The 27,012-nt window shown below is 36.6% G+C and overlaps 1 protein-coding gene across 1 annotated transcript in view; it reads left to right on the top strand.

The window, feature by feature from the left end:
• The window catches only part of PIK3R3 (phosphoinositide-3-kinase regulatory subunit 3), a 111,403-nt gene that overhangs the window by 49,096 nt on the left and 35,295 nt on the right, over window positions 1–27,012 (top strand). Inside the window, exons 2-4 of the mRNA XM_075555676.1 lie at window positions 5,867–5,978; window positions 7,601–7,699; window positions 22,491–22,671. Of these exons, the coding sequence (XP_075411791.1) occupies window positions 5,867–5,978; window positions 7,601–7,699; window positions 22,491–22,671 (392 nt within the window). The remainder of the gene's footprint in view (window positions 1–5,866; window positions 5,979–7,600; window positions 7,700–22,490; window positions 22,672–27,012) is intronic.

Below are 27,012 nucleotides of genomic sequence, written 5' to 3'. Positions count from 1 at the left end.
GAGTATACATTTTTTCAAAGAAGTTATACAAATGGCAGAAAAACCCCAAAACCTCAACATCCTTAGTTACCAGATAAATCAATACCACAATGAGATACCACTTCATATTCATGAGGATGGCTTATTCAAAACAAAACAAAAACACAGAAAACAAAATATCAAGTATTGGCAAGGATATGGAGATTGGAACCCTTGTGCTTTGCTGGTGGGAAATGGTACAGCTACTGGGGAAAATAGTTTAGGTGGTTCCTAAAGAATTAAACTACCCCAACCTTCTGTGATGCTCACCTTCCCTAGCACGACGGCTGAAGACAAAATGGGTGCATAAACAAATGTGGTGGATAAAGGTGATGGTGCCCTGGTATAGTGTCTGGGGTCTTAAAGGCTTGAAGCTATACAAGCGGCCATCTAGCTGAGAAGCAACAAAGTCCACATGGAAGAAGCACACCAGCCTGTGTGATCATGAGGTGTCGATGGGATCAGGTATCACAACCCCAAAACAAATCCTATCAGTATGAATGAGGAGGAAGAGGGCAGAGCAGAGACCTAAAGCTCATCTGTAGACAATTGGACATCCCCTTACAGAAGGGGGTCACAAGGAAGAGACGAGCTAGTCAGGGTGCAGTATAGCACTGAAGAAACATACAACTTTTCTCTAGTTCTTAAATGCTTCCCCTGACTCCCTACTATCATGACCCCAATTCTGTCTTACAAATCCAGCTAGACCCAAGAGCATGTACAGATAAGAGCTTGCAATACAGGGAATTCAGGACAAATCAACCCCTCAAGACCAATAATGAAAGTAGTGATACCAGTAGAGGAAGGGGCAGGTGGGGAAGGGGAAAACCGATCACAATGATGGACATATAACCCCCTTCACAGAAAAGTGGGTGACGGGAGACAGCGGTCAGTATAAGACATGAGAAAAATCATAAATTATCCAGGATTCATGAGGGAGGGAGGGTAGGGAAGGGGAAAAGGGAGCTGATACCAAGGGCTCAAGTGGAAAGAGAATGTTTTGAAAATAATGATGACCACTTATGTACAAATGTGCTTGACACAATAGATGTATGGATTGTGATAAGAACTCTATGAGCCCCCAATAAAATGATTTAAAACAAAGAATTAAACATAGAATTACCATAAGGCCTAGAAATTCCACTCCTAGATATAGACCCAAAATAATTGAAAGGACCAACTCAGAAACATGTATACTAGTGCTCATTGGAGTATGTTTTATAATAGGCAAAAGCTGGAAATAACCAAGTGTCCATCAACAGATGAGTAGATAAACAAAATGTGGTACATACAGAGAAATGAAGGTCTGATACATATTACTGTGTACAAAAATTGTGAATTCATTGTGCATAGTGAAATAGCCAGATACAAAGGACATATACATGGTCCCATGTATGAAGTGTCTCAAAATAGGCAAATCCATTATGACAGAAGATTAGTAGTTGCCAGGAAATGGAGGGAGGGAGAGAGAAATGGGGAATTAAAAACAAAAACAAACAAAAAAACACCCCAAACTACCACTGATGAAATAAGTAAAATTTTCATTATTAACAAGATGTTTTAGAAAACAAACTGATAAGTAGAAAAGAAGAAGTAAACCCCAACTATTCACTGTTCTTAAGAGAAAAATAAAATAAGAAGATAGAGCATCTGGGATCATAAAGGCTTAAAGTTAAATAAGCGGCCATTTAGCAGGAAAGCAACAAAGTCTACATGGAAGAAGCACACCAGCCTGTGTGATCACAGGGTGTCCACGGGATCAGGTATCAGCCATGAGAAGATCCAAAAGAATCAATCATATTGATGTGAAGGAAGAAGTTTGGAGTGGAGACCCAAAGCCCATCTGTAGACAATTGGACATCCCCTCACAGAAGGGTCACAAAGAAGGGATGAGTCAGCAAGGGTGCAGTATAGCACCAATGAAACAACATTCCTCTAGTTTTTTAATGCTTCCCCCTTCCCCGTCCCCCTACTACCATGATCCCAGTTCTACCTTAAAAAACTGGCTAGACTGGAACAGGCACATGGGTACAGATAAGAGCTCTCTCAACACACATAAGCCAGGACAGATTAAACCCCTTAGGAACAGTAATGGGAGTAGCGATACCATGAGGGTAGGGGGAAGGTGGAGAAAAGGAGCAACCGATCGCAATGATAGACGTAAAACACCCCACGAAAAACAAATGTGGGTGAAGCAAGACAGCAGATGGTGTAAGATAGGAAAATAATTTAAAATTTTATCAAGGGGTTACGAGGGTACGAAGGGTGGTAGAGGGAGGGAAAAAGGAACTGATACCAAGGGCTCATGTAGAACATGGCATTGAAAATGATGGCAATACATGCAGAAATATGATTGATATAATTTATGTCTGGATTGTTGGAAGAACCCCCAATAAAATGATTTTTAAAAATTAAATACAATTTAAGGTTAAACCACTCAGTCTTATTTCTTCATGTGTACTGAAATTTTAGGTTGTCTTCCATACATGGTGGTATTGTATTTGATTGGCGATTATATGCTGGTATCCTCATAGGCACTCACCCCTTGTCTCCTGGTAGGCAGTGATAGGGAATGAATGGTAGTACTACATTTTGCGTATTCATTAGTTGATGGGCATTACAATATTCCTACTTTGGGCTATTATGAGTAATGTAGCTATGAGCATAACATAATATGGACACATGTTTTAATTTCTATTGGGTATATACTAAGGTGACTAGATTTTAACATTGGTCAAGTGGGACACCATTGACCCGGGGTGGGAGTGAGGGGTGGGGGCTCTTGATTAAAAATTTGATCTATATGGAGCAACAAAAATTTTCATTGAACACAAAAATAGTATTGTAATATATATTTCAAATTTCAACATAAGTACAATTTATAAATATACATTAAAATTATGTATAGTACTATTTTATTTGGCATTTTTCTCATTTGAGTGAATATTTTTTAGTAGATTGCTCTTGTTTAAAAGGTCATGAAATTTTTCACATTTGTTAAATTATATTTCACACGTAAAATGGCTTTCAAAGTCTCAACACTTAATTGTGATTTTTCTCATGTCCACACTTTATTTACCATAGAAAAAACACATTCAGTCGCTATACTAGTTCCTGGTAAGGACAGCGAATATTCCACAATTTTTAGTGCATTGTTGTATGGAACATGGTTTGTTTCAAAATGATGAAATGTTTCTAACCATTTGTTTTCTATTGTGATTTTTGCTGATGCCCAAGATTTAACCTTTTTCTTATCAATATATATTTTAATGATACCTCATTAAAAATTCATTTTTGGAAATATTATTATATGGGAAATTTTGAGTAATATGATCTAATGATTTTTGCACATCATGCCAATTAAGTTCTTGTTTTAATGTAACCCAATGAAAATGTTCAATATCATTGTAATGTACTATCCACTCTTCTAAATAATCTAAGGTTATAATTTTTATTCCAGTTTCTGAATTTAAAAATTTAATAATGCTTGGAAATAAACTTTATATCCTTATGATTAGATGTATCAAAATATATGGATATAAAATTAATTTTTTTATAGATTTTTGTTTAATTCTGAAAATGCATGTGGGGAAAGGACATTACATACAATTGCCTCGAATTTTGTTCTAGCACAGGCAAATTTTTTGTTGATTAACTTTTTGACAACTTGTGATGTACAGTCCATAGATCTGAAGAAATGATTGTGATTAATAGCATTAAAAGACATAAGTCCTTCTGCTAATGCTAATTTCTTCTCTTCGTGTCCATAAGTTGTTTTCCGAAAAAAATTCCTGGATTTTGGAGGAAGATTCAACAGAATTTAAATATATTTTATGTTTCTGTGTATCCAAGTGCTTTGAAATATTCTTCCTGCCATGCGAAATGGAAAATTCACCATTACATTTCTTACATTTTACCATGTAATCACTTTTGGTTTTTTTAATAAAAGGAAATTCACTTCTTAGATCAATGTTGCATTTGCATCCTCTTTTCTTATTCATTATGTTAAACTAAAAAATAATTTAAAATTATATTATAAATTATTATAGACATATTGCTTAAAAGCACAGCAAGTAGGTACACAATTATATGAACATATTTTATTACTAGTTTATAAATTAAATTAATTTGATTGTTATAAAAGAACTATTAAAATTATTTTAATCCTATATTTCTTTCTAAATAATAACAATACTAAATTGTATTATTTTTTCTCTGAATTTGCCGTAACATAAGTCATAAGTGTCACTTTCAAGGCCAGCGCTAGATTTTTTGCTGCCATTATAAAATATAATATGAGTACTTACTGTCTGCTAAATTCAAGAAAATACATTTATGAAATAAAAAATTAATTAATTACCTAAGTTATATGAATAGCTGATTTGTTGACGTCACTTGTTTAGCACTAGCACGCAGTACGATGTGTATCGTTTGAGAGACAGTTACAAAATGTTTCCGTTGTTGCCAATGCCAAAAAATGCCATTGTTCATTAAGTCCAAACAATGGTGGGTGAATTCTAATAACTGATCAACAATGCGAACTTTGAAAAGCAGTTCTTGATAATCATTTATTATTATTAAAGTTTAACATAAAATTAACAAAAATAATATAAAACTCATATCCTGGCGAAATAGCCACCTGGCAGCTGAAAACCGTATTATGCCCTTCCCGTTCTCTTGCTGTTCCCTAGCTTGTGCCTTCTTTCCAAAACTCGGGCCTTTTTAAAAACGCCATGGGACGCGGGACAAATTGTTAAAAATCCAGATGTCTGTTCACTGTAGTATATACCTAATAATGGAAGTGAATTGCTGGTCCATATGGTAGCTTATTGTTTATCCTTTTGAGAAATTACCAGATTCTTTTACAAAGAAGCTGTACCATTTTACATTCACAAGAGCAATGTATGAGGTTTCCAGTTATGCATCCTTGTCAACTTTTGTTATGGTCATTCTAGTGGTTGTGAAGAGGTTTTGTGGTTTTGATTTGCATTTCCTTGATGGCTAATGATATTGAACATCTTTTCATGTGCTTGTTGCCCATTTGTGTACTCATATGCTTATGCAAATAGCATGAGCCTTCTGTTTGTACCCTTCCTTATGAGGGATTTTTATAAATGCTGCTAGGCCAGTACATACCCTGTACCCCTCTAGGGAGGAGGTCTTTACCTCTTTTCAGTTTCTGTTCTATGGCTTATTGGTGATCTTCACATGGACTGACAGCTTACTTGCTTCTGTGCCTAGTATACTGTGTAGGGCTTAGAATTTACAGTACATATCTTGGCAGGACGCTGTTCAACCCTTAACAGTACTCCTGTCAGTCCATCTTTTGTCCTACTCAACTCATTTGAGTGTATCTGACACACTGCCATGTGTTACTACCTTTCTCACTTTGTTCAAGCTTCAACACCAGGCTTTCACTTGTGAAAAATCTCCTTTTTTTCACACTTGAGCTCTGAGATAATCAGTTCTCAGCCGCTCAGGCTCTGCACAACCCTCCCTTTACTACCACAAACTACATCATTCAATCCTAGTTAATGGTTTTGGGATTGATTTTTTGGAGTGTGGCTTCACTTTGTCTTTGAGTAACTTTGAAAAAATTTTGGGAGATCTATTCAGAATTAAAAACTAGTACTTTATAAATGGGAAAAATAGTAGCTTAAATGTTCACTTCCTAGGCAATTACTACTCATCTAAAACTCATTGCCTAATGTTTAAATTAACACTAATTTAATTGATAATTATTTGAATCCTAATGTTCTTAATGAACTGCTTCTGAGACAAGTAGAAAATGAATAGTAATTTTATTTATAAATAATGTCCCAAAAAATAATGTCACTTTCTTTTTTAGCTCTTCCACCAAAGCCACCTAAGCCAATGACTTCAACAGTTACAAGTGGGATGAAGGATAGTTCTGCTGCTTCTCTTCAGGATGCAGAATGGTACTGGGGGGATATTTCAAGGTAACTAGAAGTCTATAAAAAATGGAATTTTTAATTGTCTCTGAGAATTAGTAGTTAAGATAAAATTTTCAGTGCCCCATTTGTTGTTCTTAGATGCAAAATGTTGCTCTCATTGTGGTTCACAAGGTGTTCATTGGTAGCTTTTCAGAAGTAAATTGCCAGACCTTTATTCCTAGTTCATTTTAGCCCCCAAAATGTCAAAACCTCTTCATCGTAACAAAATAACAACTCTCCATTAACAGTCCCACAAAATAAAATGAGAAGACCATTAAGTTTTGAGTACAATTATTTTAAGTTCTGCGGTATCAGTCCTCAGCTTCTCAGGCCTGCACACCCCTCCTTTTATTGCCACGCTCTACATATCCAACCCCAGTTAGTGGATTTGGGACTGATTTGCTGGGGAGGGGCTTCACTTTATCTTTTGTACTATATATTTAACACTGTATGTAAGACAGATATCTGAATAAGTGGAACTTTTAAAGGACAATTACATATTCAGGACAACTACATGTGTATTGGAATAAAAGATACTTTTTCTCATTTTTCTTTTTCTAAAACAATGATTCCAAAATTTTTGCATATATTAGAATTAACTGAGTGTGGGGTCCAGTAATCTGCATTTTAGAAAACTCTGTTGGTGATTTTGATGTAGATTCTTTATAGGTGACACTTTGAGAAATAGGGCTCGGGGAAGATTTACTTTTTAGGCAAAATATGAAAGGTGAAAAGTGGAAACCTGAACAAGAAGGAAATAATAAGTATTTTATCTTAATAGAGAGTGATGGAAAGTGGCAACACTACATTTTCAAAGATGGAAAACATGTAGGACCCAGAAAATCAAGGCAGTCAGGTTGTGTTCTGACACTCATAGATTTCACTGTATTAAAATTGATCAGAAAGTTATCATAGAGTAAGAGAAACTATTTAAGGGAACTCTGGTGGTGTGGTGGTTACACATTGGGTAGCAAGGTCAACAGTTCAAAACTACCAGCTGCTACTTGGGAGAAAGATGGTGCTTTCTACTCCTAGAAAGAGGTTCCGACTTGGAACCCCACAGAGGAAACATGTCCTGTCCTATGTGGGTTGGCATAGACTCAGTGGCAGTTAGATAATTACATTTAAGTACCGTTCACATTCATATTTTAAGATCCCATGGTCCCGTAATTCAAGGATATTGTATGTTCTTCCAGTGCCTTTGTGTGTTCTAATCCTACACCAACTTTTGAGAATAAATTTGCTATCAGTATAAATTCAAATTGGAGACTATTCTATTGAAAAGTTGTGAAATTATTATTTTTGCCTCTGATCAGGCACAGCTGCCAATGTTGCTTAAATATAGCCACCTTGCTAAACAGCTGTTGGTTTTTCATGAAACTGCAAGTTCAGACCAGCCTAAGGAAGCCCTGAAGACTTATTGGAAACTTTATCCCCCTCCGACAATTGGAATCTGGAAGAGTTTAAAAACAAATAGCCCTTCCTGAGGTTGTATAACATGGAAAATCAAAACAGAGCATATCTAGTGGGAGGAATGAAATGACCCACCTCCCAACCAGCTCTCAGTAATAACAGATGCTGAGAATAATGTTTTTGTAGTTTAATTTTCCAATAATTCTGTTCTTCAGAGAGGAAGTAAATGACAAATTACGAGACATGCCAGATGGTACCTTCTTGGTTCGAGATGCCTCAACAAAAATGCAGGGAGATTATACTTTGACATTGCGGTGAGTACTTTATTTCTGCATTTTATTTAAACTTTTATTCAGACATATATACATTGCTGTATAATTTTTAGTTGTTTTACTAATTTACCTTATGTACACATTTAATGGTTATACATACAATTGACTATGTGCACAGGTTTTGCCTCCACAACCAACCACGAATTGAAAATATTTGGGGTGAAGGAAGCAATTAAATGGGCAAAGCAACCCTTCAAAGGCTAATAGGAAGTATAAAATGTGATTTATGTAGCGTTTACATTATATTAGGTATTATAAGTTATTCAGTATTGTTACTTTAGTAGGAGAATGTGTGTAGATTATATACAAATGCTATGCCATTCTTAAGAGTCTTGTATTGTAAGCCTCTGTGAAGTTTGTAATACACAGGAGTCCTGAAACCAATCCTCCATGGGTGCCAAGGGATGACTAGATAAAATTATCAGCTGTTTGTATTTTTATGTAATAATAAAGTGAAAAAGTTAAAACCACTCAATGCAAGGCAGTCAAAAGTATACTGTCCACCGCAGGAGGGAAGTAGAAATTGTGGGCACAATTTGCCAATGTTTCCAACTCTTAGCAACCCCGTGTATACCAAAACATTGCCCAGGCTGTGCCATCTTCACGATCCTTGTTATGTTTAACCCCTTTGTTGCAGCCCACTGTGTGAGTCAATCTTAGGGAGTGTTTTAATCCTATTCATTGACTTTCTGCTTTACCAAGCATGATGTCTTTCTGCAGGGCCAGGTCCACCCTGATAACATGTCCATAGTATGTGAGAGGAAGTCTCACCATCCTTGCTTTGAGGGAACATTTTGGTTGAATCTCTTCTGCCAAGACTGATTTGTTGGTTCTTCTGGCAGTCTCTAGTATAGTCAATATTTTTCACCAACACCATAATTCAGAGGCATCAGTTCATCTTCAGTCTACCTTATTGTCCAGTGTGCATATGCATTTACTTAACAAATTGTTTCTGAGAACACCATGATCTGCGTCAGTTGTACATTTTAGATGTGTTTAAAGTAACATCTTTGCTTTTTAACACTTTATAGAGGTCTTGTGCAGCAGAATTGTCCAGTGTAATATGTCATTTGGTTTCTTGGTTGCTTCTGCTATGTGTTTTGATTATGGATTCAAGTAAAACAAAATTCTTGATACCTTCAATCTTTTTCTGCAAGTATCATGTTGGTTATTTGTCCAGTTGTGAAGATTTTTGTTTTGTCTTTGCTAAAGTATAATCCATACTGAAGGCTGTACTTTTTGATGTCATCAGTAAATTCTTGATTTAAGTGCTTTAGGGCCTTTTTGCTTACAGCAAGCCAGGTGCCATCTGTATATTGCAGGCTGTTAATGAGTCTTCCTCCATTTCTGGTGCTGTGTTGTTCTGCATGTAGTCCAACTTTTCAAATTATTTGCTTCAGCATACAGATTAAATAAGTATGGTGAAAGGATATAGCCCTGACACGCACCTTTCCTGATTTTAAACCATGCATTATCTCCTTGTTTTGTATGAATGACTGCTTCTTGGTTCATGTATAGGTTCTGCATGAGTACAATGAACTCTTCTGGAATTCCCATTTTTTGCAATGTTATCTATATATAATTAGTGAGGATCCACACAGTTGAATTCCTTTATATAGTCAATAAAACACTGCTATACATCTTTCTGGTATTCTCTCCTTTCAGCCAAGAGCCACCTCACATCAGTTTGTTTCACATACTCTCAGGTCCAGCTTGAATTTCTGGCAGCTCACTGCTAATATACTGCTGCAACTGTTTTTGAATTATCTTCAGCAAAATATTATTTAATGCCATTGTTTGATACTTTCTGTATTCTATTGGCTCACCTCTTTTTAGAATGAACACAACTATGAATAGTTTCCAGTCATTTGGCCAAATTTCTTGGCATAGGTGAGTATTTCTAGTATTTCATCAGCTTGTTGAAACATTGCAGTTGGTGTTTTGTCAATTCCTGGACCCTTGTTTTTCACTGACACCTTCAGCGCAGTATGGGCTTCTTCCTTTAACACTGTTATTTCTTGATTATATGTTACCTCTTAAAATGTGTGAACATGAGAAATTTCTTTTTAGCACAATGACTAGTCCATATTTTTGGATGCTTACTGAATAAAACAATGTTTTTCCCACAAAATCCTTCAGAATTTCAACTTGGGGCTTGAATTTTTTTTCTACAGATCTTTCAGCTTGATAAATGCTGAACATGTCTGTCTTTTCTTATTCCAGGTTTTTGTACATTTGATTATAGTGTTTTGTTTTCCTGAGCTGCTAATTCTTTTTATTTAGCTTTTTTACTTCATCATTTCTTACATTTGCTTTAGCTATTCTACATTCAAGAACAAGCTTAAGACTCCTCTTCCGATATCCATTTCATTATTTTCTGTCTTTTTAGTGACTTATTTTTCTTCATATTACCATGCCCTTGAAACAATCTTACAACTCATCTGATCTTCATTCATTAGTGTTCAGTGAGTAAAATCTTCAGATGATCTGTAAATTTGGGTAGGAGAATACTCAAGGTCATTTTTTGGCTCTTAATTTTCTTCAGCTTCAATTTGAACTTGCTTAACAACCTTATATAATTCCTAAGAAAGAAAAATCCAAAATGTATGTCAGGAAAAAATGCTGAAATTTGTTCTTCAACACATAACTATATACTAATGAGAGGAAAAAGAGGCAAACAGAACAGAGTTGAAATTATAAGTACATAGGAGGGAAAAAAATCTTCCTCCCCATCTTCCATGCAATTGATGGTCTGTTCTACAGTCTGCCCCTGGCCTTATTCTGACTGATGATAACTGAGCTTCTCCATCATCTCTTTTCCACAGAAGTCACTAATTTTGATTCTTATATCCATAAATGTTATTTAAATAATTCCTGGATTGTATAGTTATCTATGCTTCATAAGCATGCTGAACTATTCATCAACTCTCCTCCCACTGTGAATTGATACAAATCTGTGTGTGTGTGTCCCTGTTTGTGCGCGCGTGCATGGAAGATGGGGAGGAAGATTTTTTTCCCTCCTATGTACTTATAATTTCAACTCTGTTCTGTTTGCCTCTCTTTCCTCTCATTAGTATATAGTTATGTGTTGAAGAACAAATTTCAGCATTTTTTCCTGACATACATTTTGGATTTTTCTTTCTTAGGAAATTATCTAAGGTTGTTAATGCCCCTTTGAGAAATAATTCCCCAATTCCCACCCTCAGTGACCCTATAATTTTCTTTGATACAGACTCCAGAAATAAAGTTTAACATAATTTTGGCTGGTTAGGATATGTAAAATATAGAGCAATTCTCAGTGTGCATCATGCTTTCCAAGTGGGCATATTTGAATAAATGATAGAAGTGATAGATTTTTTATATTTGGAAAGGGTTTTTGTTTGGAAAGATGAAACTTACTTACAAGGTTAAGAAAAATTTCATCAGGCATTTTCATATTTAATTTTTAACACTTAAACTGGCCTAATTACAATAAAGTCTTGTGCTTTCTAGAGAATGGAATGTCTTCTAAAAAAACAATGGTAGCATCAGCAACAACTACTACCAACTCTGTTGGATTAAGTAAACACTTTGATGCAGTATCTCAGTTATCCCTAACAACAACCTTATGGAGTAGGTACTATTACTGTCCCATTTTATACATAAAGTGTGGTTAATGAACTTGCCTGAAGACACCTATATAATAAAGTGTTAAGAGAGGTTGGCCTTCAGAACTTTATAGCTCTTTATTGCCTTTCCAATCTAATATTTCTAAAAAGAGTAAACACATTATACTAGAAATTTAGAGAACCACTATTACTCTTTGACAGAGACATTAAGAAGTTAATACCTTAGCACAATTCGAGTTGTGCTGAGAAATAATCACTGTAGAACAAAACTTTTTTCCACTCCAGTCAAGCTTTGATCTTCTCCAATATACAGGGGCTGATAAGCCAATGACTTTTCTCTTCTTACCTTACCTAACCTCTAGGTAGCATTAGTCATAGTCTCTTACTCCCAGAAAGAGTTTGTCTTGGCTTTGGTGATATCATACTCTGACAGTTTTCTTAACTCAGACCATTCTTTTGCTCAATAGAAATATTAAATGACTCTAGACCCAAACTTGGACTCCCTTCTCTTCTCTGTGTTCACTTCCAAGGTGAGCCTGTTTTATCCTTTGGCTTTTTTTTGTCCCCCTGGCTCTCAGATTTTATTGCAATTAAAAATGTAGTGATAGTTAATAGCATTTTATTTCATAAACTTTTAGTCAAGTAGATACCTCAATTATAACTATAACTTTAAAACTAGAAATACAAGTATTGTCACTTTCTATTTTTAAAAAATACTTTTATTGGGGGCTCTTACATCTATTACCACAATCCATACATTCCTCCAGTGTGTCAAGCATATTTTCACATATGCCGTCTTCATCATTTTCAAAACATTTTCTTCCCACTTGAGCCCCTGATATCAGCTTCCCATTTCTTCTCCCTCCCTCCCCTGCCCACCCATCCTCATGAACCCTTGATAAGTTATAGATTATTTTTTCCATGTCTTACATCGTCCTCTGTTTCTCCCTCACCCTCTTTTCCATTATTTGTCCCCTGGGAGGGGGTCCTAGGTGGATCCTTAGCCTTAGGCTTTAAGAAACAATTATATGATGGTAATTCATAAACCTCATTTCCAGCTCTGACCTCTAGAGCTCCAGATAAATTTATCTAGTTGCCTATTTGACTTTGCCATTTCGATAACTAAGAAATATTCTGATTCTAACATGGTTCAAGCAGCATTTCTAGTCCAACTTCTTTTACCCAAATTGCTTTTCTTATGGTCTTTCCATTTCTCAGAAATAGCACTGCTCATATAGTTGTACCATTCAAGCCAAAATTGCCTTTTTTACATCTCTTGCCCTTGCCCTCATATCTAGTCTATCAGCAGCAAATACTGCCAACTCTGACTACACGTCTGTATTTGGAATGTCTTCCTGCTTTTCTCTTCACTTTTCTGCTATCCAAATGTAAGCCACCTTGTATGACCTTTTGCAGTCGTCTCCAGTGGGCATTTCCCAGTTTCTGACCTTGTCCCCTTCCATGGACTATTTCATGTACAGCAACCAGAGTGATCATTTTAAGATCTAAGTCTTATTATCCCATTGTTAAAAATCCTTTAAGGGTTCTTTTATTCTAAGTTAAATAACTCTAGTTCTGCCCTGCCCTAATCAAGGTTCCTATGAGTCAGAATTGACTCAGTGGTTGTGGGGGGTTCCTTGCCTCTGTCTAAATTTTTTGGATCATCTTCTATCACTCTCTCTTACCTTACTACTAGGCTCAATTCTATTGATTCCTCAAACAGGAAGCTTATTTTGGTTTAGGGACTTTGCACTAGCTGTTCAATCCAGTGTAATGTGTTTTTCTTTGATCTGTGCCTCTTTTTTTGTCACTGCATCTGCATAAATGTCACCTTTTCAAATCTTTACTCATCACTCAATGTACAGTAGTTATCCAAGGATATGTTACCACCATTTAATTATCTGCCTAACACTGCTCACTTTCTATTTTTTTGCCCCCAGCCTCTGTCTCCACCAAACTAGAATTAGGCTTCATGAGGGTGGAGATTATTTGATCATTGCTAGGTTAGTGCCTGGCATAGGTTAGTGCCTGGCATATTAAAAACCCCATTGCCATTAGATCAATTCGAACTCATAGCGACCCTATAGGACAAAAGATAATTACCCCCAAGGATTTCCAAGGCTATAATTTTTATGGAAGCACACCACCTTAAATTTCTCCCATGGAGCATCTGGTGGATTCAAACTACTGACATTTTAGTTAGCAGGTGAGTGCTTAACTATAGTACCACTTAGGGCGCCTATTTGGATGCCTAATTAGTATTTCTACCACTTTTCTTCAGTTTGTTGTACCCTGGTAGCTTGTGTGTTCCTGTAATCCTAGAACTTATGTCACTCATATTTCAAATATCAGCAAGGGCACCCAAAGTGAACAGTTTTCAACAGAACTTGCAGACTGCAAAGATGGAATGAGCTGTCCACTTCTGAGGACATTGCAGACCTTTAGTATAGGACATGGTCGGATACGGAAGATCTAATGAATAGAAGCAGAACACTGTTAGAGATAGTGACAGAAGACAACCTGAGCCCCTTAGGTTAGAAGGCACTCGGAATATGACTGAGCAAGAGCTGCCTTCTGAGTTGACTATAATGATCTGGGTGGAGTAAAGTCTGTGGGGCCTTAAATTTGCTGTTGTGGCACGACTCAACATGAGAAGAAACCGCTACCAATATCAATTAATAATTGGAACTTGGCATGTATGAAGTATGAATCTAGGAAAATTCGAAGTTGTTAGAAATTAAATGAAACATATAAAAATTGCTGTTCTAAGCATTAGTGAGCTGAAGTGGACTTGGCCGATCTGAATCAGAAACTCATTTGGTTTACTGTGATGGGAATAACAGATTGAAGAGGGAGGGTATTGCATTCATTGTCAAAACGAACATTTCAAGATCTGTCTCGAAGTATAGTGCTGTCTGCATTCAAGAGAATCCAGTCAATACAACTATTCATAAAATTTATGTACCAACTATGAAAGCTACTGGGGAAGAAATTGAAGAATTATATTAATGTCTTTAGTCTAAAATTGATCAAACATGCAACCAAAATGCACCAATAAATTATTGGTGATTGGAATGCAACAATTGGAAACAAAATAAGGAACAGTAGTTCGAAAATATAGTCTTGGTGATAGAAACGAATCTGGAGATCAGATGATAGAATTTTGCAAGACCAACAACTTCTTCATTCCAAATGTCATTTTCAGCAACACAAAAAAGGTGATGACTATACATGTGAACTCCAGAAATTAAATTGACTAGCATCTGTGGAAGAGACAGTTGAGAAACTGAATTACTAGCATCTAAAACCTGGCCACAAGCCAACAGTGGCTCATATGCAAGTTCAGGTTGAAGATGAAGAAAATTAAAACAAGTCCACAGCAACCAAAATATGACTTTGAGTCTACCTTAATTGAATTTTGAGACATCTCAAGAACAAAGCTGATGCATTGAACACTAAAGACAGAAGACCCGATGAGCTGTGGGGTGACATGAAGAAAATCCTACACGAGGAAAGCAAAAGTTGTGGGGAAAAAAAGAAAAGAAAAAAACTCTAAAACTTGCATTTAACCATAGAATATCTAGGGCAAATGGAAGAAGAGAATATCAGAAAGATATTTACTTGTGTTTCGTTGACTATGCAAAGACATTAGATTGCGTAAATCATAACAAATTATGAAGAGTCTTGAGAAGAATGGGAATTTCAGAACACTTCATTGTGCTCATATGCAACCTGTATATGGAGCAAGAGGCAGTTGTGCAAACAGTGTGTCAGGATTATATCCTTTTACCATACTTGTTCAATCTGTATGCTGAACAAATAATCAGAGAAGCTGAATTATATGAAGAATGCGGTATTGGAATTGGAGGTAGGCTTATTAACAACCTGAGATATCCTGATGACAAAACCTCGCTTGAGGAATGTGAGGACTTGAATTGTTTGATAATGAACATCAAGGATTGCAGCCTTCAGTATGGATTACAGCTCATTGTAAAGAAGACCAGAATCATCACAATTGGACCAATAGGTAACATCCTGATAAACAAAGAAAAGATTGAAATTGTCAAGAATTTTGTCTTGTTTGGATCCACTCATGGAAGCAGCAACCAAGAGATTAAATGATGTATTGCATTGGGTAAATCAGCTGCACACGATTTTTTCTAAAGCGTTGAAAAGCAAGGATGTGACTTTGAGGACTAAGGTGTACCTGACTCAGGTCATGGTCCAGACGCCTCATATGCATCTGAAAAATTGGGCCTTCAGTGGGAAAGACTGAAGAAGAATTGATACATTTGAATTAAGGTGCAAAGAATATTGAAAATACCATAGACCTGTCAAAAGGACAGACAAATCTGTTTTGAAAGAATATAGCTTGAATGCTTGTGAGAGGCCAGGTTGGTGAGACTTTGTGTCACATACTTAGGACATATTATCAACAGAGAACAGTCCCTGGAGAAGGACACCATCATATTTGTTAAAGTAGAAGGGGCAGCGAAAGAGAGGAAGACTCTTCACAAGATAAATTGACACAGTGGTTGCAACAGTGGGCTCACATGTGAGGCTGGATAGGACAGGACAGTGTTTTGCTCTGTTGTACATAGGGCCACAATGAATTAGAACTGACTCAGCAGTACAGCACGTGACAACAATAAATATGTATTAAATTAGTGAATATTATTCTTAGCCATCTGGAAAATGAGTTTATGCCCATATCAAAGTAGCATTTTACAATGTATATGTCCCTAATTGCTACTTATTAAAAGCAACAATTTTGGTATGGGGATAAGAGTTTACTAAGAGCTTTCAAAGGTTACATAACTTATTTGAAGTTGCAATGCCACAATATAAACTCTTCTTCCAAAGAGCTAGACCTAGAAGGGATATTAAATGTTACCTGGATCAACTAGATTTCTCCAGGTGTAGAAATCTTTGTATACCATTTTCCAGAAAAGGTCATTCTGCTTACGTTGATCTTCCATGTATAAAATTAGCCTTTTTAATTTTATTTACTTACATGTTAATCATTTTATTGGGGGCTAATACAACTCTTGCCACAATCAATATATTCCTTTTTTATTCTTGAACCAGGCTTTTTTGTTTGGACAAACTGTAAAGTTTTAGGTAATTATTGTACTGTGGCAGGCCTAGGAATAAGGAGCCTTGGTTCATGTAGTGGCTTACGAGGTGGTTTGCTAACTGCAAGGTCAGCAGTTTAGCAGTTGAATAACACCAGTGGCTCTGTAAGAGAAATCTGAAGCATTCTGCTCCTGTACAGGTTCACAACCTTGGAAACCCACAGGGATGCTTCTAATCTGTCCCAGAGGGGCACTGTGAGTTAAGAGTCTACTTGATGGCAGTAAGAGCACTAGGAATATAGAAATGAATGACATGCTTACACCTTCAAGATAAAATCAGACACGCATATACTCACTATACCTTATTACAGTATGGTGAAGTATTACTCTTACACTAGAGACATAAAGAAATGAGAGCACAGAGGCAAGAATGATTTAAAGTCTGTATGTATCTAGCACAGGGTCTGATATGTCAGGTACTTAATGACATTTGAAGGAAGGAAAAGGGGATACATGAGAGAAAGATACAGAGAAAGTTTCTTGAAGGAAAGGACAGTTGAGTGGGCTTTAAAGGATTTTGCTAGACAGAAAAATGCTTGTCTTAATTAAATTTAATAAACACTCTTAGTTTAGTGCTAGTCACTACAGGGGATCCAGCAATGACTTGCAACTTCTGTCTCGAGGAATACAGGATAGTGAGGCAAGGGAGGAAAACAAACACACTGCTTTGACTTAAAGTAAAATAACATGAGAAGTTCCAAACAGTATTTGAGACTCAATGGAAGGAAGCTGATGCCTTGTAGAGGGGACAGAGAAAGTTATTCTTCATTGCATTTGAGATAGACAGGTTCAAACATGTAGAACTGGAGATGGGCAGGTATAGGAATAGGTTACAATAGAAACAGAAATGGAAGCAGAAAATTAGGGATAATATTTTATGAAATGGAGTCCTGTTTGCCTGTAAGGAAAAGTTAAGAGGTGAAAGTGTGGCAAGTAGAAGGTTGGAAAGGGAACCTTTGGAAAGAGGGTCTTTAATTCTAAAATTTGTATTCTATTGTAGGTAGGCAGGAGGGAACCATTGCATTTTCTCAGCAAGAGCATTATGTGATCAGACTATTCTAGTGTAGAAATACTAAAAGAGGGTGGTGGTGTTGCTGTTGTCATTGATTTGGTTCATACTTATAGTGACCCTAGTACAGCAGGACAAAGCTGGTCCTGTTCCATGCTCACAAACATTGCTGTGTTAGAGAGCTACTGTGTCAAGCTATTTGCTGAGGCTTTTCCTCTTTTCCACTGACCATTTACGTAGCATGGTGTCCTACTCCAGGGACAGGTTCCTCCTGATAATATGGTCAAGGTATGTGAGACTAAGTCTCTCAAACCTTATTACTAAAGAGCATTCTACCTATACCTCTTCCAAGACAGATTCGTTGGTTTTCCTGGCATTCCATGGATATGGTCAGTATTCTTAACCAACACCATAATTCAAGTGCATCAATTCTTCCCTTATTTATTGTTTATTTATTGTTCTAGCATGCACACTACAATAGGAGATTATCCATAATACCATGACCTGGCTCAGGTGCTCCTTTGATATGTTCTCAAAATGATATCTTTGCTTTTTAACATTTTAAAGCCGTCTTTTGCAGAAGATTTCCAAAGTGGAATACATTTTCTTGAGGCCTTTTCTGATCTTTCCATGGGTCTCGATGGATGTAAATTGAAAGAGGATAAATACTATTATGAGTTGAGAGATAATGGTAATACAGGATAGAATTTATTCATTTAATCCTTTAAGTTTTATTGACAGCTTACAATATATTAGGGAATGTTTTAGGCAAAGGAAATAATGATGGACAAGATAGACATAGTCTCTATTTTATAGTTATTTTGGGGAGTAAGGGAAGGAGAGAGTGAGCAACAAAGTAAACAATGAAAAATGAGATTAAAATGCCATAAAGAAAACACATAGGGTAGTATGATAGATAACATATAGGCAATAACTTGAATGTAGCAATAAAGGATAGCTTTTCTGAGGAGATGACCTATTAGATTTGAAAGAACCAGCCAGATAAATGTTCTCAGAAGACGGAACAGAAAATGCCAAAATAGAGTTGGGAAGGATTTGATAGGTATCATCAGTACAAAGACCATTGTAGACCAGAATGAGAGGGGTTGGAGCTGGAACTAGAAGTGGGAAGGATCGGAGAGCTTTGTAGTTACGGTAAAGAACTGGAGTTTCATTTGTTTGTTTGTTTAGAAAGGGCTTTAGACAAGGGAATGACTAATAATAATTGACTAATAATAGTTAACTAGTTGAATGACTAGGAAGGTAATCAAAGTAAGAGGTGTGGAGCTATGACCAATTGAATAGTTAGAAGGTTGAGGGAGAAGTCGCAGGTGACTCTGGTTTGAGCCTGAGCAGTTTAGAGAGAACATGCCATTTACAGTAACAGGAAAAGCAGGAGCATATATTTTAATGGAAGAGGTGGGAATGGATGTTGACTCTTTAACTTCTCTAGAACTTCTGGTAAAAAGTGAGCCTCGCTAGCAGTGTAGGTTTGGAGCTCAGAAGAGAGTATGCTGTTGGTGGTGCCATCACATAGTATGTGACTCAGTAATTTATGTGACAGAGTAGAACTGACCTGGAGGGTTTTCTTGGCTATTATTTTCAGGGAAACAGAAAAGAAGTATTTGTAATTCAGAGTAGCTGTCTGAGTTTGAACCTCCAGATGCTCAGCAGCTGTGTGTTTAACTGTTGGTGCCACCAACCCTTTTATAGAATCAGGTATGATCTGTATAAAGTGAATTTTAAGTAAAGATTTCACAGGAAAAATGAATACAAGTTGAAAGTAAAATCTCTTAGGGAATAACTATGCTTAAGGTAGGGTAAGCAAGAGAGGAAGAAAGGTCTGAGAGATTAAAAGAAAAGATTAGTATCAGAGGCCATGGAATGCTGAAGTATTAAGAAGAAAGGGAATGGAGTTGAAAAATTTAAAAAATTGACTGGTGATGGTTTCATATTCTATGAATATATGAAAAACTTGAAGTTTACACTTAAAATTGGAGAAATGTATGGTACGAATCTTGTCTCAAAGCTGTTAGGGAAGAGAAAAAAAGGGGATCAGGAGGCGGAAAAGGAAGAACAGGATTAGAAAGACTCTCAGAGCCTAGAACAAAGGAAAGAGACCGAGTCTTTAGTCAGTAAGTATCGTTGATGATCTTCGGCAAACTGCAGATGAAAAGGAAGTAAAGATATTTTCAGTTCATTAGCCATTATTTTAAAAAATAAGATGATAGGTAACAAATCTTTAAGCATCTACTATATGCCAGGGTCAGGTGTTTTAGATAAGAATTACCATAATTTTTCTGTTCATGAAAATTTACAGAGACATATAATTAAAAAGTCACTATTCTTTAATTTCTTCTTGTCTTCCTTTTTTTCTCCACCTCTGCACAAACCCCATGACTCATTACTAAAATCCCTCCTGGGAATATATCTTCAACAATCTTGCTCTTCTTGCCCTCCATTGTACTCTTCTAACTAACCTCTAACTTTGGTTAAATTTATCTTTCCACCTGTTTGCTGCTTCTGCCTGGGCACATGAATGTTGAGAAATACACAACTATACGGATTGGTCACACATTAAATAAATGTATGCCTTTAATATTACCCAGCTGAAATGCTTCATTTTCACCATCCATTTGCCCTCTCACAACTCTTCCCCATTTTTTTAAACATTCCCTGACACCTTGCTTTTCCTATTTCACTCAGAAAGTAGAAGCAGTTAGAAAAAAGAGCTTCCTCATGTTTCCACTGCCTCAGCTTTCAGCATGTTTGCATCTTGATGTGAATGTTCTCTCTTCCTCCAGTGGATGACGGTTCACTTCCTTATACAGAATTTTCTTATCTACTGTGGACTGGATCCTATCCCTATCCAGTGGTTCTCAACCTTCCTAATGCTGCAACCTTTTAATACAGTTCCTCATGTTGTGGTGACCCTCCCACTTATAAAATTATTTTTGTTACTACTTCATAAATGTAATTTTGCTACTGTTTGAAATCGGGTGACTCCTGTGAAAGTGTTGTTCGACCCCCAAAGGGGTCGTGACCCACAGATTGAGAACTACTGCTCTAATCTATTTGAAGAGATCATTCTAAGAATTATCTTGTCCTTTCTTTTGAATCAATTAATAATGTTCTGTGCTGGGTCATTCCCATCAGCAGAGAAATATGCTATTGTTGTTGTTTAGTGCTATAGTCATTTCAGTATAAAAGAAGGAAATGCTACCCAGCATGTGCCATCCTGAAAGCCCATTTTGTTGCATTCAACTGTGTCAGTCCATCCTACTGAGGGTCTGCTTCTTTTTGTGGACCTTTTACCAAGCATGGTGTCCTTGTCCAAGGAATGGTGGTCTCTTCTGATAACATGAGATGAAGTCTTGCCGTCTTCACTTATATGGAGTATTTTTGTTGTACTTCCTGCATGACACATTTGTTTATTCCTCTGGCAGTTGCCAACACAAGAATTCAAATGTATCAATCTTCTCTGGCTTCCTTATTCATTGTCACGCGTTTGCACACACATGAAGCAGTAAAGATACCCTGGTTTGGGTCAGGTGTACCTTAGTTCTCAGAAGTGATATATATGTTCTTTAACACTTTAAGGAGGTCCCTTGGAACTGATTTTCCCAGTGCAATGTCACTTGATTTCTTGGCTATTGCTTCCATGAGTGTTGATTGTGGATCCAAATAAAATTAAATCCTTAACAACTTTAATCTTTTCTCTGTTTGTCATGAAGTTACTTGTTGGTCCAGCTATGAGGAGTTTCGTTTTTCTTTATCTTGAGGTATAATCCATACTGAAGGTTGTTGTCTTTAGTTTTCATCATATAGCACTTTAATAAGTTTTTTTTTACTGGTTGAATGCTTTTAAAACTTTTATTTTAACAGAGAAACTAGCTTGTATTTATTTAAATGTGTAGGGGGTGGTGCTGCCCATAGTAACTGAAGATGATTAGTGTGTCCTAATATCCATCATAGAGGAATGAGTAGTTTAGCATCCATATATATAAGTACTGATCTCCAAGCTTCTAAAATTTATATCACACCATAGGTTCACACCTATTAGACTTGATATTTTACAACGCTACTGCCTCACTTAAATGTATAATAACATGACTGATGAGATATGGAGGCCCATCTCTGTTTTTCTCATTAAGTTTACATGCTGCTAAAGGAAGTGCTGAATGGAAATAGTGCAGTATTTTGTTATGATTTAATGAATAAGTCTGCTGTGGTTTTAGATTATGCCTTATAAAACTTGAAAAACATTATCATTTTAAGCTTTGCTTATAAATTATTTTTGAAGGGACCATTTGGGTATCACCCTGTAAACAAAGATGTTCTAAACTTTTCAAGTATCAGATTATACATATTTCACATACATGGATCTTCAAAGGCTATACATTGTAAAACAACTGAATGGCATTTGAATCGTTCATGCGCTGTGATGTCCTAAGTGTACCTTCATTTCTGAAAATTATAAGTAACTATAAAGACAAAGTAGTTCAAGCTGCTAGATTAATTTCCTGATTATACATTAGTCATTATGATTGTGTATTAACAATAAAACCTTGAGTGTATTGATTATTATATAAAAAGTTTTTATCCTTCTTCATATAGAGGTAGCTTTTGCTTCCCTCCACATACCTTCAGGCCATAAATAGATTGCCGCTATTCCTGCTCTGAAAAATATTGATAGCATTTAAGTTAAAAAATTCATTAGACAATAATTAAAAGATTCAATTTACTATAATCTTAGTTATTTTTCTTGTGATTATTTATGCTAGATTTGTTGATACTGATTATTGTGAAGGTTTGTTGACCTTTAGAAACCCAAGGTATTTAAGGACAAAGGGAATAATGTGAAATAATACCATATGCATATTTTTACTTATACATGATTTTTCATCCCAAGTAAAAATTGTTTATCATGTGACACCAGACTTTATAATATGCATATGATAGTAATTCATTATTAGATACTTTGGGGGGAAAATATGCAACTGATGTTTTCTTGTTCACAGGAAAGGAGGCAATAATAAGTTAATAAAAATCTACCATCGGGATGGTAAATATGGCTTTTCTGATCCTCTGACATTTAATTCTGTGGTGGAGCTCATTAACCACTATCATCATGAATCTCTTGCTCAATACAATCCCAAACTTGATGTGAAGCTGATGTACCCAGTGTCCAGATACCAGCAGGTATGATTATAGATGTTCTTGACAGCTACTGAGTAAGCCATTTTAAAAAATTAATAAATCATTTTATTGAGGGCTCTTACAGCTCTTATAATAATCCATGCATCAATTGTATCAAACACATTTGTACATATATTGCCATCATTATTTTTAAAACATGATTCTTTCTACTCAAGCCCTTTCTACTCAGCTCCTGTTCTTTTCCTCCCCCTCCCTCCCCACGACCCCTGATGAATTATGAATTATTACTATTTTCATATCTTACACCATCTGATGTCTCCCTTCACCCGTGTTTCTGTTGTTCGTCCTCCTGGGGGTGGGGGTGGGGGTGGGTATATATCGATCGATCATTGTAGTTGGTTCCCTGTTTCTCCCCCTTCTCCCCCCACCTTCCCCCTACCCTCATAGTATTGCTAATCCCATTACTGTGCCTCTGTCCTGGATTCTGTGTGTTGTGAGCTCTTTATCTGTACCAGTGTACAAGCACCGGTCTAGTTGGATTTGTACAGTAGAACTGGGATCAAGATAGTGGGGGTGGGGGAGCATTAAAGAACTAGAGGAATGTATCATGTTCCACCAGTGCTTTGCTGCACCCTGGCTCACTCATTCATTCCTGGTGACTCTTCTGTGAGGGGATGTCCAATTGTATTCAGATGGGCTTTGGGTCTCCACCCTGACCCCATCATTTGGATCGATAAATTTGTTTCGGGTCTTCTGATGCCTGATACCTGATCCCATTCACACCTCATGATCACACAGGCTTGTGTGCTTCTTCCATGTGGGCTGTGTTGTTTCCCTACTAGATGACTGCTAGTTTAACTTAAGACCCCATATTGCTATATCTTGTAATAACTGGGCACCACCAGCTTTCTTTACCACATTTGAGTAAGCCATTTGTAACCGCATAATTTGATTCTAATTTAGCGGGCTTACCTGTTTAAAAAAACAACAAAAAAGTAGTCTAATAATTTTACGTTTTCTGCCCTAAGTATTTACATGAATAATTTTGGAATTTATTTTGTATAGCTAACTTTCCTTTAGTAGTATATTGAATGCATTTATTATAAACTGTATAAAAATATTTAACAACAAAAAGACAAAAACTAAATCATAACATGAGCAAATAGCTTGATTAAATATTTCACCAAAAAGGACATCGAAATGGCCACCAAAATCATGAAAAGAGGCGTAATGTCACTATCTAAAAGCCCAACCTGACACACTAACCACCAGGGGAATGTAAATCAAAAGTACAATAACATTCTGTTTTACTGTATTAGGCTGCCTAAGATTAAAAACAAAACAAAAAACCAAATAACAAGTATTTGTGAAGATAGAAGGAAATTGGAACCCTTATCCATTGCTGGCGGGAATACAAAATAGTACAGCATTTATGAAAAGCAGTGTGCAGTTCCTCAAAAGAACTAAAATTGGAACTCCTATATGACCCAGCAACAATACTCCTAGGTATGTGAGAAGGCACCCCCAAAAACCCAGAATTGCTCTAGGCCGAGCAGAGCTTTTGTAGTACACATTTTCCCCACCAGGCGAGCATTGAGCAACTCCCTTTGAGTTAGTGCACCCAGTGGTGTCTCCCAGGAAGGCTCTCCCTGGTCATAGTGTATTTTTTCATAAAAGAAGTTTTGCTCGAACCTTGGTTTTGTTTTTTTTTTTTTTGAGCCTTGTTTTTTTTTGTGATGGACAAACATTGTGCAACTGTGAAGTTTTGTTTCTTGCTCGGGAAAAATACTGCAGAAACTGTTGTGATGTTGAACACAGCTTTCAAGGACAGCACTAGAGGAAAAACTCAAGTGTACGAAGGGTTTTCTCATTTCCAAAAAGGTAAAATGTCGATTGATGACAAAACTCGTCCTGGACATCAGCTTCCCAAACAGCCAAAAATGTTGACTTGCAGTGTATTTGGAGTTTGCTCTACCAGGTCAGACTGTCAATCAAGCTTTCTATTTAAAAGTTCTGAAAAATTTGGGTAAACGTGTGTTACAAAAAATCTTGATTTGCGGCAGATGGGGGACCGGTTTTGCCACTAAGACAATGCACCTGCTCACGTAGTCCTCTGAGTGCTCCAGTTTTGGGCGATAACCAGCTTGCCTCTCTTGCCCCACATATCTTAACTCACCTGACCTTGTTCCTCTTGTTTTCACAAATTAAGAGGGACATGAAAGGACAGGGATTTGATGACATAGAAGAGGTGAAGAAAAAAATGAGGGAGGCGCTGTCATCCATCCAGACAGATGAGTTTGAAAAATGTTTCCAAGAATGGAATCACAGATTTGAAAAATGTATTAAGTGTAATGGAGAGTACTTTGAAGGTGATAAGGTTGTTTTGTAAAAAAAATTAAATACATAGCTTGGGGGATGGGATTATGTTATTTTGGGGGGGTACCCCCTTGTATATCCAAAAGACTAGACTTGAAAGCAGAGACTTGAGATTTGTGCACTGTATTCTCTGTAGCCATATATCAGCATATCTTAGAGATATTGCAAGCTTAGTTTCACACCACTGGAATGTCACAATGAAGCAAGTCACACAAATATTTTTGTTTCCTCGTGCTTATAAAAGTTCTGTTTACTATACTGTATTTGTGAGATTTTTTTGTGTGCTAGATTTTGAGGCCTAGGATCATAGTTTCATGGGATAACTCAGGCAACTGACATAGCATAGTTCATAAGAATGATGCTCTACATTGTAGTTTGCTGAGTAGCCGAGGTCTTAAAAGACTGTGAGTGGCCACCTAAGATATTAGTATTTGTCTCTTCCTCTCTTGAGCAAAAGAGAAATAAACCAAAGATGTAAAGGAAGAAGTTAGTCTAGAGGTTAGTCCATGAGAACCTTAGTCTCTTTGAGGCCAAGGCCAGAACTAGATGGTGCCCAACTACCATTACTGACTGGTCTGACTAGAGACACACAGAAGATCTCACTTAAAAAAAGAGAAAAATGTAAAGCAAACGCAAATCCCTAAAAGGGCTCATACATAATATACTCACAGAGACTAAAGAAACTCTTGAGACTTATTGCCTTGATACTCTTCGCACCTGGAACTTAAACCACTCCTAATAGTCACCTTTCATTTAAATAATAGAACAACTGAATACTGTGATCCCATAAATCAATCAGCCATACGGGACCAAACTCTCAACATTTATCCTAAAAGATAAGATGAGAAGCTGAAAGGGCAAGGAAATTAGATGAATGGAAATAGAAAATGAAGAATGGAAATAATGAGAATATTGACTAATTGTGAAAAATAGAATCAGTGTCTGGAATAAATTGTACATTGTTGAACAGGAACTCCAGTGAGCAGGCCTGTGCCCTTTCTTTGACCAAAATGCCTCTTTCTTTGGAGGAGGCTCCACACAACTCCGTAGGCAGTACTTATATGCTTACTGTGATGAAGGGAGCCGAAGGGTTTTGGATATTGCTTTATTCATTCACTTTTCATTTGACTCGTGCTTCAGAAACTCTCAGAGGGCAAGAAAGAATGTCTCCTTGAGCACGGAGCTCTTTTAATATCTAGCTATATAGAATGAAGCTGATAACAGAGAAAGATAGGAAAATTAGAGGGACAGTGAGTTTGTGTTACTGTGGGATGAGCAACTCAGGACAGTGAGGATGATTACACAACTTGAAAGAATGTAATCGTTAAAACAGAATTGTACATGTAGAAATTGTTGAATCGGTGTATATTCTCCTGTATATAATATCAAGAACAACCAAAAGTATAAGATGTATTTCTAATTATGTTTTCTATTTACACTTAATTTTTAATTTTAAGTGATAATTATTATTTTAAAACATTTTATTGGGGGCTTGTACAACTCTTCTCTATCCATACATACATCTATTGTGCCAAGCACATTTGTACATTTGTTGCCATCATCATTCTCAAAACTTTTGTTTTCTACTTGGGCCCTTGGTATCAGCTCATTTTTCCCCTCCCCCATGAACCCTTGATAATTGATAAATTATTATTATTTTTTTCATGTCTTACACTGACGGTGCCTCCTTTCACCCACTTTTCTGTTGTTCATAACCCAAGGAGGAGGTTATATGTTGATCATTGTGATTGGTTCTCCCTTCCTGCCCCTGCTCCTTCTCTTTCCCCTCCTGATTGGTACTCTCAATATCAACCCTGAGGGGTTTGTCTGTTCTGGATTCCTTGTGCTTCCAGCTCTTATCTGTATCCAGGTACATCCTTTGGTCTAGCCAGATTTGTGAAGTAGAATTGGGGTTATGATAGTGTGGGAGGGAAGGAAGCATTTAAGAACTAGAGGAAAGTTGTATGTTTTGTTGGTGCTATACTGCACCCTGATTGGCTCGTCTCT

The sequence above is a fragment of the Tenrec ecaudatus genome, chromosome 1 (genome assembly GCF_050624435.1).
Source record: "Tenrec ecaudatus isolate mTenEca1 chromosome 1, mTenEca1.hap1, whole genome shotgun sequence".
Lineage (NCBI taxonomy): Eukaryota > Metazoa > Chordata > Mammalia > Afrosoricida > Tenrecidae > Tenrec > Tenrec ecaudatus.
Note: the sequence above shows the minus strand (reverse complement) of the source record. Positions and strands in the feature narration are given on the sequence as shown.